General features: G+C 39.8%; 1 protein-coding gene across 1 annotated transcript in view; it reads left to right on the top strand.

Moving 5' to 3' along the window:
• Positions 1-15,178, top strand: part of LOC137595939 (mucin-2-like) — a 37,714-nt gene that overhangs the window by 21,749 nt on the left and 787 nt on the right. The window contains 10 exon segments of the mRNA XM_068316320.1: positions 123-166; positions 678-7,855; positions 8,668-8,833; positions 10,598-10,696; positions 11,073-11,113; positions 12,229-12,408; positions 12,812-12,910; positions 14,080-14,223; positions 14,315-14,354; positions 14,428-14,542. Coding sequence (XP_068172421.1) covers positions 123-166; positions 678-7,855; positions 8,668-8,833; positions 10,598-10,696; positions 11,073-11,113; positions 12,229-12,408; positions 12,812-12,910; positions 14,080-14,223; positions 14,315-14,354; positions 14,428-14,542 — 8,106 coding nt within the window.

Raw genomic sequence — 15,178 nt, 5'->3', positions numbered from 1 at the left:
TGACGGTCTTATTTCTCTTGACTGGTTTTTGGCCAATTTGTGTTAAAAACTGGAAACTACAACCAACACTTTTGACACTAATCATATTTAGAAATTAATAACAATTTCCATCTATTTCAAAGCTCCTGTACCACCTCAGGAATAAGATGTGACTACAATGTGGAAGGTAAGTTCAAATATAACCAGAATTATTAACAGTTTCGTCAAACTATGTTTGTACAGACTCAAACACAGACAGAGACATCATGTGTGCAGAAAGAATACAAAAGAACTTTGTGTGAACATGTGATCTTTTCAATTTACAGAATGCAAATGTATCTATAAGGGAGAAATATACTCTTATGGAGATATCGTCTATGAAATAAGGGATGGTTCAGGACGATGCATTACAGGTGTTTGCGGAAGTCATAATTCAATACACGAACAGGTCACTGTGTGCTCAACGCCTTTCCCTACAACAACATCATTTACATTCAGCACGACTACAGGTATGAAAACAAACTCACCATAAAAACGATCTTAAATTTTTTTCAAAATCTTTAACAGAACATGAACTATCGAATAAAATAACTGAATATGTAATAGAAGTAAAATTGTATATTAAAATAATATTTCATTGCTTGGAAATGAAATACAAATTGTATTATGACTTATGACTGAAGGATCTTCATCAACAGTGTCAACTGTGCCGACAACAAGCCCAGAAATTACGACATCCACACCAACTGTTACTACCACAACTACTACATCTGAGTCAACATCAACTGAATCCACATCCACATCTGTTGAAACATCCACAGAAACTACAACAGTCACATCGGAAACAACAACACCATCCACATCCACATCTGTTGAAACATCCACAGAAACCACAACAGTCATATCGGAAACAACAACACCATCCACGTCAACATCTGTTGAAACATCCACAGAAACCACAACAGCCACAACAGAAACAACAACACCATCCACAGTCAGTTCTACCACTGTTACAGCTTCCACTACGACTGTTGAGGGATCTTCATCTACAATGTCAAGTGTCCCAACAAGAAGCCCAGAAACAACAATTACGACATCCACACCAACTGTGACTACCACAACTACTACATCTGAGTCAACATCAACGGAGTCCACATCCACATCTGTTGAAACATCCACAGAAACCACAACAGTCATATCGGAAACAACAACACCATCCACATCCACATCTGTTGAAACATCCACAGAAACCACAACAGTCATATCGGAAACAACAACACCATCCACGTCAACATCTGTTGAAACATCCACAGAAACCACAACAGCCACAACAGAAACAACAACACCATCCACAGTCAGTTCTACCACTGTTACAGCTTCCACTACGACTGTTGAGGGATCTTCATCTACAATGTCAACTGTCCCAACAACAAGCCCAGAAACAACAATTATGACATCCACACCAACTGTGACTACCACAACTACTACATCTGAACAAACATCAACTAAAGGGACATCAATTTCAGTTGGAACAACAAGAAAGACAACACCTGAAGAATTTACCATAGTCACAGCTGGGAGATCAACAACAACTAGTCCATTTACAAGGCAACTGGTTTCAAATGGAACAACCCTTGAAACTACTTCACTACCAACTGTGACTACCACAACTACTACATCTGTGTCAACATCAACTGAATCCACATCCACATCTGTTGAAACATCCACAGAAACCACAACAGTCACAACAGAAACAACAACACCATCCACAGTCAGTTCTACCACTGTTACAGCTTCCACTACGACTGTTGAGCGATCTTCATCTACAATGTCAACTGTCCCAACAACAAGCCCAGAAACAACAATTACGACATCTACACCAACTGTGACTACCACAACTACTACATCTGAGTCAACATCAACTGAATCCACATCCACATCTGTTGAAACATCCACAGAAACCACAACAGTCACAACGGAAACAACAACACCATCCACATCAACATCTGTTGAAACATCCACAGAAACCACAACAGTCACAACAGAAACAACAACCCCATCCACAGTCAGTTCTACCACTGTTACAGCTTCCACCACGACTGTTGAGGGATCTTCATCTACAATGTCAACTGTCCCAACAACAAGCCCAGAAACAACAATTACGACATCCACACCAACTGTGACTACCACAACTACTACATCTGAGTCAACATCAACGGAGTCCACAACATCTACATCTGTTGAAACATCCACAGAAACCACAACAGTCACAACAGAAACAACAACCCCATCCACAGTCAGTTCTACCACTGTTACAGCTTCCACTACGACTGTTGAGGGATCTTCATCTACAATGTCAACTGTCCCAACAACAAGCCCAGAAACAACAATTACGACATCCACACCAACTGTGACTACCACAACTACTACATCTGAGTCAACATCAACTGAATCCACATCCACATCTGTTGAAACATCCACAGAAACCACAACAGTCACAACGGAAACAACAACACCATCCACATCAACATCTGTTCAAATATCCACAGAAACTACAACAGTCACATCAGAAACAACAAAACCAATTAGAATCATGTCTAGCACCATTACAGCTTCCACTACGACTGTTGAAGGATCTTCGTCTACAGTGTCAACTGTCCCAACAACAAGCCCAGAAACAACAATTACGACATCCACACCAACTGTGACTACCACAACTACTACATCTGAGTCAACATCAACGGAGTCCACAACATCTACATCTGTTGAAACATCCACAGAAACCACAACAGTCACAACAGAAACAACAACCCCATCCACAGTCAGTTCTACCACTGTTACAGCTTCCACTACGACTGTTGAGGGATCTTCATCTACAATGTCAACTGTCCCAACAACAAGCCCAGAAACAACAATTATGACATCCACACCAACTGTGACTACCACAACTACTACATCTGAACAAACATCAACTAAAGGGACATCAATTTCAGTTGGAACAACAAGAAAGACAACACCTGAAGAATTTACCATAGTCACAGCTGGGAGATCAACAACAACTAGTCCATTTACAAGGCAACTGGTTTCAAATGGAACAACCCTTGAAACTACTTCACTACCAACTGTGACTACCACAACTACTACATCTGTGTCAACATCAACTGAATCCACATCCACATCTGTTGAAACATCCACAGAAACCACAACAGTCACAACAGAAACAACAACACCATCCACAGTCAGTTCTACCACTGTTACAGCTTCCACTACGACTGTTGAGCGATCTTCATCTACAATGTCAACTGTCCCAACAACAAGCCCAGAAACAACAATTACGACATCTACACCAACTGTGACTACCACAACTACTACATCTGAGTCAATATCAACTGAATCCACATCCACATCTGTTGAAACATCCACAGAAACCACAACAGTCACAACGGAAACAACAACACCATCCACATCAACATCTGTTGAAACATCCACAGAAACCACAACAGTCACAACAGAAACAACAACCCCATCCACAGTCAGTTCTACCACTGTTACAGCTTCCACCACGACTGTTGAGGGATCTTCATCTACAATGTCAACTGTCCCAACAACAAGCCCAGAAACAACAATTACGACATCCACACCAACTGTGACTACCACAACTACTACATCTGAGTCAACATCAACTGAATCCACATCCACATCTGTTGAAACATCCACAGAAACCACAACAGTCACAACGGAAACAACAACACCATCCACATCAACATCTGTTCAAATATCCACAGAAACTACAACAGTCACATCAAAAACAACAAAACCAATTAGAATCATGTCTAGCACCATTACAGCTTCCACTACGACTGTTGAAGGATCTTCGTCTACAGTGTCAACTGTCCCAACAACAAGCCCAGAAACAACAATTACGACATCCACACCAACTGTGACTACCACAACTACTACATCTGAGTCAACATCAACGGAGTCCACAACATCTACATCTGTTGAAACATCCACAGAAACCACAACAGTCACAACAGAAACAACAACCCCATCCACAGTCAGTTCTACCACTGTTACAGCTTCCACTACGACTGTTGAGGGATCTTCATCTACAATGTCAACTGTCCCAACAACAAGCCCAGAAACAACAATTACGACATCCACACCAACTGTGACTACCACAACAACTACATCTGAGTCAACATCAACTGAATCCACAACATCCACATCTGTTGAAACATCCACAGAAACCACAACAGTCACAACTGAAACAACACCATCCACAGTCAGTTCTACCACTGTTACAGCTTCCACTACGACTGTTGAGCGATCTTCATCTACAATGTCAAGTGTCCCAACAACAAGCCCAGAAACAACAATTACGACATCTACACCAACTGTGACTACCACAACTACTACATCTGAGTCAATATCAACTGAATCCACATCCACATCTGTTGAAACATCCACAGAAACCACAACAGTCACAACGGAAACAACAACACCATCCACATCAACATCTGTTGAAACATCCACAGAAACCACAACAGTCAAAACAGAAACAACAACCCCATCCACAGTCAGTTCTACCACTGTTACAGCTTCCACCACGACTGTTGAGGGATCTTCATCTACAATGTCAACTGTCCCAACAACAAGCCCAGAAACAACAATTACGACATCCACACCAACTGTGACTACCACAACTACTACATCTGAGTCAACATCAACTGAATCCACATCCACATCTGTTGAAACATCCACAGAAACCACAACAGTCACAACGGAAACAACAACACCATCCACATCAACATCTGTTCAAATATCCACAGAAACTACAACAGTCACATCAAAAACAACAAAACCAATTAGAATCATGTCTAGCACCATTACAGCTTCCACTACGACTGTTGAAGGATCTTCGTCTACAGTGTCAACTGTCCCAACAACAAGCCCAGAAACAACAATTACGACATCCACACCAACTGTGACTACCACAACTACTACATCTGAGTCAACATCAACGGAGTCCACAACATCTACATCTGTTGAAACATCCACAGAAACCACAACAGTCACAACAGAAACAACAACCCCATCCACAGTCAGTTCTACCACTGTTACAGCTTCCACTACGACTGTTGAGGGATCTTCATCTACAATGTCAACTGTCCCAACAACAAGCCCAGAAACAACAATTACGACATCCACACCAACTGTGACTACCACAACAACTACATCTGAGTCAACATCAACTGAATCCACATCCACATCTGTTGAAACATCCACAGAAACCACAACAGTCACAACAGAAACAACAACACCATCCACAGTCAGTTCTACCACTGTTACAGCTTCCACTACGACTGTTGAGCGATCTTCATCTACAATGTCAAGTGTCCCAACAACAAGCCCAGAAACAACAATTACGACATCCACACCAACTGTGACTACCACAACTACTACATCTGAGTCAATATCAACTGAATCCACATCCACATCTGTTGAAACATCCACAGAAACCACAACAGTCACAACGGAAACAACAACACCATCCACATCAACATCTGTTGAAACATCCACAGAAACCACAACAGTCACAACAGAAACAACAACCCCATCCACAGTCAGTTCTACCACTGTTACAGCTTCCACCACGACTGTTGAGGGATCTTCATCTACAATGTCAACTGTCCCAACAACAAGCCCAGAAACAACAATTACGACATCCACACCAACTGTGACTACCACAACTACTACATCTGAGTCAACATCAACTGAATCCACATCCACATCTGTTGAAACATCCACAGAAACCACAACAGTCACAACGGAAACAACAACACCATCCACATCAACATCTGTTCAAATATCCACAGAAACTACAACAGTCACATCAAAAACAACAAAACCAATTAGAATCATGTCTAGCACCATTACAGCTTCCACTACGACTGTTGAAGGATCTTCGTCTACAGTGTCAACTGTCCCAACAACAAGCCCAGAAACAACAATTACGACATCCACACCAACTGTGACTACCACAACTACTACATCTGAGTCAACATCAACGGAGTCCACAACATCTACATCTGTTGAAACATCCACAGAAACCACAACAGTCACAACAGAAACAACAACCCCATCCACAGTCAGTTCTACCACTGTTACAGCTTCCACTACGACTGTTGAGGGATCTTCGTCTACAATGTCAACTGTCCCAACAACAAGCCCAGAAACAACAATTACGACATCCACACCAACTGTGACTACCACAACTACTACATCTGAGTCAACATCAACTGAATCCACATCCACATCTGTTGAAACATCCACAGAAACCACAACAGTCACAACAGAAACAACAACACCATCCACAGTCAGTTCTACCACTGTTACAGCTTCCACTACGACTGTTGAGCGATCTTCATCTACATTGTCAACTGTCCCAACAACAAGCCCAGAAACAGCAATTACGACATCCACACCAACTGTGACTACCACAACTACTACATCTGAGTCAACATCAACTGAATCCACAACATCCACATCTGTTGAAACATCCACAGAAACCACAACAGTCACAACTGAAACAACACCATCCACAGTCAGTTCTACCACTGTTACAGCTTCCACTACGACTGTTGAGCGATCTTCATCTACAATGTCAAGTGTCCCAACAACAAGCCCAGAAACAACAATTACGACATCCACACCAACTGTGACTACCACAACTACTACATCTGAGTCAACATCAACTGAATCCACATCCACATCTGTTGAAACATCCACAGAAACCACAACAGTCACAACGGAAACAACAACACCATCCACATCTGTTCAAATATCCACAGAAACTACAACAGTCACATCAGAAACAACAAAACCAATTAGAATCATGTCTAGCACCATTACAGCTTCCACTACGACTGTTGAAGGATCTTCGTCTACAGTGTCAACTGTCCCAACAACAAGCCCAGAAACAACAATTACGACATCCACACCAACTGTGACTACCACAACTACTACATCTGAGTCAACATCAACGGAGTCCACAACATCTACATCTGTTGAAACATCCACAGAAACCACAACAGTCACAACAGAAACAACAACCCCATCCACAGTCAGTTCTACCACTGTTACAGCTTCCACTACGACTGTTGAGCGATCTTCATCTACAATGTCAAGTGTCCCAACAACAAGCCCAGAAACAACAATTACGACATCCACACCAACTGTGACTACCACAACTACTTCATCTGAGTCAACATCAACTGAATCCACATCCACATCTGTTGAAACATCCACAGAAACCACAACAGTCACAACAGAAACAACAACACCATCCACAGTCAGTTCTACCACTGTTACAGCTTCCACTACGACTGTTGAGGGATCTTCATCTACAATGTCAACTGTCCCAACAACAAGCCCAGAAACAACAATTAGGACATCCACACCAACTGTGACTACCACAACTACTACATCTGAGTCAACATCAACTGAATCCACATCCACATCTGTTGAAACATCCACAGAAACCACAACAGTCACAACGGAAACAACAACACCATCCACATCCACTACGACTGTTGTGGGATCGTCATCGCCAGTGTCCTCTGTTCCAACAACAAGCCCAGAAACAACAATTGTGACATCAACACCAGCTACAACTACCACTATTACTACATCTGGGACATCCAAATCTGTTGAAACATTTCCCACTCTAACTACACTAACAACCATGTTAACTACTACTTCTATTGGACCAATAACACAGACACTCCCAAGCTCCACAAATATTATATCAACCACACTGTCAACATTTCCAACCACTAAGAAGATCTGTGATGATGTCTTTCCTCCAAGACAGGTAGGATTCTCCACTGGAGATTTTTTTTTTTTAATTTTATGGTATTATTAAATATGATTGCCTTTCGTACAATAGAAAATGCTCTTTTGTTGACTATTACAAAGGTCTGTAGGGTATTCTTACAGGGAACACACGGTGAAATAAAATTTTCCTGATTTACAGTAAGTTTATTTCTTATGACAGTTTAATTTCTTCATTCCCTTTGTGCCCCACTGGTAGAAGAGGTGCAGTAAAAGATGTGTAATGAAAAAATCATGAGTGAACTGTAATTCCACACCAAACCTGGATTTTTTTGTGATTAATTATTTCAAACATTTCCTGGGGTCTCATTCTAATTTCATCTAATTCATCACATAATTTATGTATTGCACTGAATTTTGAAATCTCAATTGCTATCCACACAGATGAGTTTGTTAAAAGCAATATCAAGTGACAGGGGGAATTTTAACATTGGTTTTACCACAAACAAATATCAGTTGCTCTTAAAATACAAGAAGACATGGGGTTTTACAAGGATTATATTTATATTGTAATCACATTTATTTATATCTACTTATATATTTGTACAGTATTAAATATAAATATTACCAATGGATGTATTGTACCAGAGTTCATTTTGCCAATTTTTCATCTAAATGTAATGTTATTCAGAAAAATGACTATTATTATTATTATTATAGTATTTATAATACAATTAAATAAAAATTAGAATTTGTTATACATGATGAATAAAAACATGAAATAAAAACAATTAAAATGTTCATTAGCAAAGTTTGACTATATGTCTGAAGCGGTTTCTTTGTCATTACCAGCCTGGAGAGCAGTGGAGAGAGAACTGCACCATCTGTACGTGTCATGAGAACAATCTGACTGTCAGTTGTGTATCGATATGTGAAAACCCAGTAATCCCACCCTGCAACGGACCTGGCGAGGAGTTGGTCAGAATGATGGACTGCTGCTGTCCAACATTATCATGTGGTCAGTTTTGTCAGTGAACAATATATGATGCTGTTGACTTTTACCTATGGTAAACATATACCTACAAGCTCTGATATCATTGGATAGGTGGAGAATGATTATGTTATTACTGTTGAATGTGGATTTATAGAAAAATTACTGAAGAATTTTCTTTTGGAGAGCTGCTTTGACCCAAAATTGCATGCAGAAGTTACATTTCAGAAATTTGTTACAAGCTGAAATGCAACTACAAATATGAACAAACACATTTTAAAAGTCCAAGGCCATCAAAAAATGATAAAAATCATATCAAACATTATTGTCACACATGTTTTCCAAAACAGTCATGTTTAATATTGAACATTAGCTTTAATTTTCAGCATCTTGATGTTCCGTTTCCTTTTTTTTTTTTGGTTTGCATGTATTCTCACAGTTTAACACCACAAAAGGAGAGTCAATGCTAAATTTAGTCTTGCAGAAAAATCTTGTTTTAAAAATATTTTACAGCGTGCATGTGACCATCACCGGCCCTCTCTAGTAACTGAGTTGTCAATCTTTATTAGACTTTCCTATTGTGAGCCAGAGAGGGAAGTGCTGCACCTTTGTGTGTTAATGGAGAAACCAGAATGAGACAGGGAGAGAAAACACACATCTTCATCTAGCACCTGCACCACCCTGACTTTCCAGGGCTGTATGCCCAGTTCTGTATTGTATATGCCTGATCACAGTTGTTAATAATACAGCCTATGGATGTCAGAGCCCTGACATCTTGGTGCCAGGACAATAACCTCATTCCGAACATCTGCAAAACAAAGGCGCTCATTGTAGATTACAGGAAGAGATGGGGAGAACAATATGCCCCTCTACACATCAATGGTACAATGGTGGGTGAGTCAGGAGCTTCAGGTTCATCAGGGTTCGCATCGGTGTGGACCTGACATGGAGCAACCACACTGACTCCATGACTAGGACAGTCAGACAATGACTCTTATTCCTCCACTGGCTGCAGAGGCTTAAAACATGGACTCCATGGTACACGGCAGCTTCTACAGGTGCGCCATAGTGAATATCGTGACCACCTGCATCACCACCTGGTCCAGTAGCTGCAGCACTGCAACTATAAGTCAGCAGAGGGTGGAGAAGTCTGCTCAGGATGTTGGTGCCCTTTATTGTGTTTACAACTGGTGATACAGAAAGGCCAACAGGATAATGAAAAACCGACATCACTTAATCAAACACTTTGTGTGCTGCCTTGCACCTGGATGCTTCTAAATTGCAATTGTATTTCTTTGATTTCTTTTTTTGTTATTCGTGTCTTGTGTATAATCTCTTGTAGGCCCCTATCTTATTACTTTGTTTTATTAATGTATTACTTTTTATCAAGTATTGTCTGAAATACACAAGTATTTCAGTGTCGATTGCTCTGTGTGATCACTGTTCATGTGACAATAATGGTTGATTGACTGATTGACTGACTGACTAACTGTTCAATCGATTGATCAATCGATCAATTGGTCAATAAATTGACTGATTTTTCGGGGCTTGAGTGTGTGTGTGTGTGTGTGTGTGTGTGTGTGTGTGTGTGTGTGTGTGTGTGTGTGTGTGTGTGTGTGTGTGTGTGTGTGTGTGTGTGTGTGTGTATGTGTGTGTATGTGTGTGTGTTTGTAATTGTGTGAGTAGCCCCTTCCAATATAAGTGAACAAAAACAATTCCCGTTGTGGTTGTTTATGAGACAAATGTCTACTTTCATTCAGTGATAACATTTCATCTTTTTCTTTTCAACAGAATGTAATGTAAACCTCTGTCCTGATATTCCTAACTGCCCAGTGGGCTACAAACTCATCAACACCAGGGAAGGCAGATGCTGTCCAACCTATGATTGTGGTATGTAACTTTAGCCTATCAGGATAGTGATATCTGCAAGTGTTTAATATTTAATGAAGAAATGAAAAGAAACACAATGAATTCTTGGACAATTGTTGTTTTTTAACAACTACGGAGTATCATTAAAACCAAAAGGAATTAGCATATAGCATTATAATTGTTGCAAGTGTAGAACTACAAAATACAGCTGCAAACAGCAATAGCTGTAAGACACGCAAATAAGTGAAAGATGGTCGAGAGACGGGCAGAAATGTGTCAACGCCCTAGGGGCAGCTTGAAGATTGATTAGTTTCCGTGCATTTTTTTATAGTCAGGGATTACCTAAGTTTGTATGTATCCACATTAAAGAATGCAATTTTCTTCTTTCTTCTTGCAGTTCCTGAAGCTGTTTGTGTATATAATAACATAGAATACCAGGTAAGTTCAATAGCACAAGAGAATTTAAGGCCTGACAATATCATATAATTTGGGGTCTAAGTAAGGCACCGACTAAATGCGGTTTCCTACGTACGTGAAAGAAATGGGTGCATGTGAATGAAGCGGGTATGGCTGTTGCTTCACAGCGAGAAAGTTCCGTGTTCGAGTCCTTGCTGTGCAGATTTTATATGTTCTTCCCGTGATCCTCCTGATCATATGAAATTGGTAAGTGTGAGTGTGTATGTGAGTGGTTGTTTCTCTTTCGACTTGCTTTGAGTCCAGAATGTACCCCTCCCCTCACCCTTAGCAAGTTGGGATATGCTCCAGCAACACCTGTGACCCGCAAAGTGGAAAAGCAGCTGTAGATGAGATGATTACCGACTCATCTCCAAGAAAATGGATGGATGGATGGATGGATGGATGGATGGATGGATGGATGGATGGATGGATGATATCCAACTGATAAAGAAGATTTGTGGTTGTGGTTCTAATATGTAAGGCATGTTGATGAAAGCTGATCAGAGATCAGGCAGACCAGGCCATGAAATAGTCATTCTAATGTTTAGCTGTTTTTCTATTTGGCTGCAAAATAGAAAAACAGGGGACATTTGTGCAGGAAGGAGCAGGCCAAGCTTTATGGTGAGGACTAATGGGTTATAAAAAGTTTGTGGAAATCTTCATGGAAACCTGGAGCCCAACTGGAAGTTTGAATATAGAAGAAATATAAACAGTTAATTAAGATAATGGAAATCTTTATAGTTTATATGTCTTATTTTTTGATCTACATAATCGAAGTATGTAAAAATATAAAAATGAAACTTTTCATGTACCATAACTTATTTAATCAACCTATCACATATCACTGATGATAATATGACCATTAAAGGTTTACTTAAAATGTTCTATTTTAAAAGTCTGCTATACAACATATATTAAAGTGTTTCAAATTATAAGCCCTGCTAACTTTACTTTCTTTATTGTCACTACTGTTTGCAACTGTTTGTTGTAAGTTATCTGAATGTTTACTGATGTTTGATTGCTTCAGCTTGATTCCTAACTAACATTACAGTAATTGATGTTTGACACCTAACTGTTCATCATTGTGTTTTATTCAGCCTGGTGACAAAATATCATCAAATGTACCACTTGGAATAGGTCTAGGATTAACAACAAAATCATCTGATGAAGGAGATATAAACTGCTATGAGTGTTCGTGCAGCAATGATGTGAATCCCACTACGGGACTGCTCAACTTTATCTGTCATCCTGTTGTCTGTGACTCAACCTGCCAAGAGGTATACTCACACACACACACTCACACACACACACACACACACACACACACACACACACACACACACACACACACACACACACACACACACACACACACACATACAATTCTTTCACTCTATCTCGCTCTCCCTTATAAGTGAGTGAAGGAAATACAATACAAGTAAGCCAACATAACATTTGTTTGTTGGTATATGTGAAAAGCATGGAATATATCAGGAAAGTGTGTGTGTGTGTGTGTGTGTGTGTGTGTGTGTGTGTGTGTGTGTGTGTGTGTGTGTGTGTGTGTGTGTGTGTGTGTGTGTGTGTGTGTGTGTGTGTGTGTGTGTGTGTGTGTGTGTGTGTGTGTGTTTGTTTTTTGTTTTAGTTGTTTTCTCCCTCACTAACACAAATTTCTGTCCTCAGGGTTTTGAATATGAACCTGTACCTGGGCAGTGCTGCGGTGAATGTGTTCAGAAGAAATGTATTTTCACTGGACCTGACAACACAGTACATGTTATTGAGGTCAGTACTGCAGTTGCCAGGGTTTCTTCATATTTTTACCTGGTGTTATAAAATATGAGGCGGCACGGTGGTGCAGTGGGTCGCTGCACAGCAAGGCGTTTCCGGGTTTGAGTCCTGCTCAGGTTGATTGGCCGGCTTCAAATTGCCCGTAGGTATGAGTGTGTGCGTGTTTGTCTGTGTCTGTGTGTGTGGATCCGCAGTGCACTGGCATCGCGCCCGGAGTCCCCCCCCCCACGCCCAAGCCAGCTGGGATAGGCTCCAGCTCCCCGCAACCCGCTACAGCAGAGAAGGCGGAAGATGAATGAATGAATGTTATATAATATGAAAAATTGTGTACTGTATGTCATGATAGCAACTAAAAATATTTTAATTAAGTTCATACAAACCATCACATTGAATGAGAAGAAAGCAAAGTTGTCGTTATTACGATTATTATTATTGCTATTATTATTATTATTATTATTATTATTATTATTAATAGAAGTAGTAGCAGTAGTATAGACTGGGTTTCTGAATTTTAAGAGGTACTGGTATTGTATTGGAATTGTATTTTTAATATTGCCTTCCCTGATAATTTATATGTTGATTCTAATAAGATGCTAAATAGGTCTTTTTATGGTCTGTCAAAAAATGTCAACTTTACAAAACTTTTATCCCAAACTATTCTCTGCCATATATGGTGGAACTTTGATGATTTGCATAACTCCATGTTTTCAAAAAAATATAAGACTACATTAAATAATTTAATTAATTTCATTAATTTTTTTTCCTTTTTTTTTAAAGCACACACATTAGTTAACTATTGTAGAATGTAGGCTAATTTAAATTGACAATTCTTAAAATAGATTTCCAGTTCCTTTTCATATGAAAACCTATTTCTTTTCCTTGTCTGAATAAGATATATGAAATTACATTAAATTAACTTTATTATGTGATATGGAAAATGGTTCAGGTTATCGGAGTATGTTTTAGTTGGTGTGAAATTTCTAGCTGTGTCGTGAACCACTGAATGAGCTGGCATTTTGTCTGGGGTGTACCCTGCCTTTTTTTCTTTTAGACTGTCAACAGGTGAAATATACTGGTGATTAAACCTGGGTTGAGCTTGCAATTGAGGAACTTTTTTATTCATTGAACAGCTAACTCAAATGTTGCTCTTCCTACTGGTTTAGGTTAACAGCACTTCCAGAGGGTTTAGCAGTGATGCTGGAATCCATAGGTGTGTGGATTACACATGTAAGAATACCAATGGACAGTTTGTTGCCCAGGAGGTCACAACCATTTGTCCTGCTTTTGACTCCTCCAACTGCGAGCCCGTGAGTATACTGGACAACTGATAACAATCTCCCTGCTCCTTTCCTCAGTGTAAATGACAATCAAATGATTTCACATATTTGTCTCCTTCAGGGCACTGAAACAACTGACGCTAGAGGATGCTGCCAAATCTGTAAGTTAGCTGTACCTGTTTCTAATTGTATTGTCTGCCTTTGTTAGAGCCTAATAGTTGGTGTGTGTTCCAGGCAAACAGAAGAGCTTCTGTAACCTCAAGAGTCATCGCAAAACAATTGAAGTGGACAGCTGTAGGACTTCACTCAATGTGACATTCTGTGAGGGACAGTGTGGAAGTTCATCTATGTGAGTCTGCTTAATTTCAAATCAAAGTAAAAGTTCCTTGCCCTAGACAGTGCCTAGAGGTCTCAGTTCGTTTGAAACATGGATGCTAGACGTGGCTTATTCTGCCTTCAAAAGACGGAGATATTGGTAATACCACTTTTGGAATTTCTGACCTCTAAAAACGTGTTGCCCTGATTAGAAAACTAGTAGCACCCAACAAGGGAATTGCCTGTCATTCCATATATATATATATATATATATATATATATATATATATATATATATATATATACACACACACACACACACCCGGAGTGTCCCCCACCTCACGCCCTATGCCAGCTGGGATAGGCTTCAGCTCCCCGTTACCCGCTACGGCGGATACAGCGGCGGTACATGAAAATGAATGAATGTACACACACATACATACATATATACTGTATATACTGTACATACACACACACACACACATATATATATATATATATATATATATATATATATATATATATATATATATACAGTATATCTCAGACAGACACACACAGACACACACTAATGAGAAACAAGAGTGGGAAAAATTTCCCTACCAGGGAACTAATAAAGATATCTTATTTAATCTATAATCTCTTACTCTTCACCATGAATCTTGGTCTT

Source organism: Antennarius striatus, chromosome 1, assembly GCF_040054535.1.
Source record: "Antennarius striatus isolate MH-2024 chromosome 1, ASM4005453v1, whole genome shotgun sequence".
Lineage (NCBI taxonomy): Eukaryota > Metazoa > Chordata > Actinopteri > Lophiiformes > Antennariidae > Antennarius > Antennarius striatus.
The sequence above is the reverse complement of the archived record's forward strand: the minus strand, read 5'-3'. Positions and strand labels throughout refer to the sequence as shown.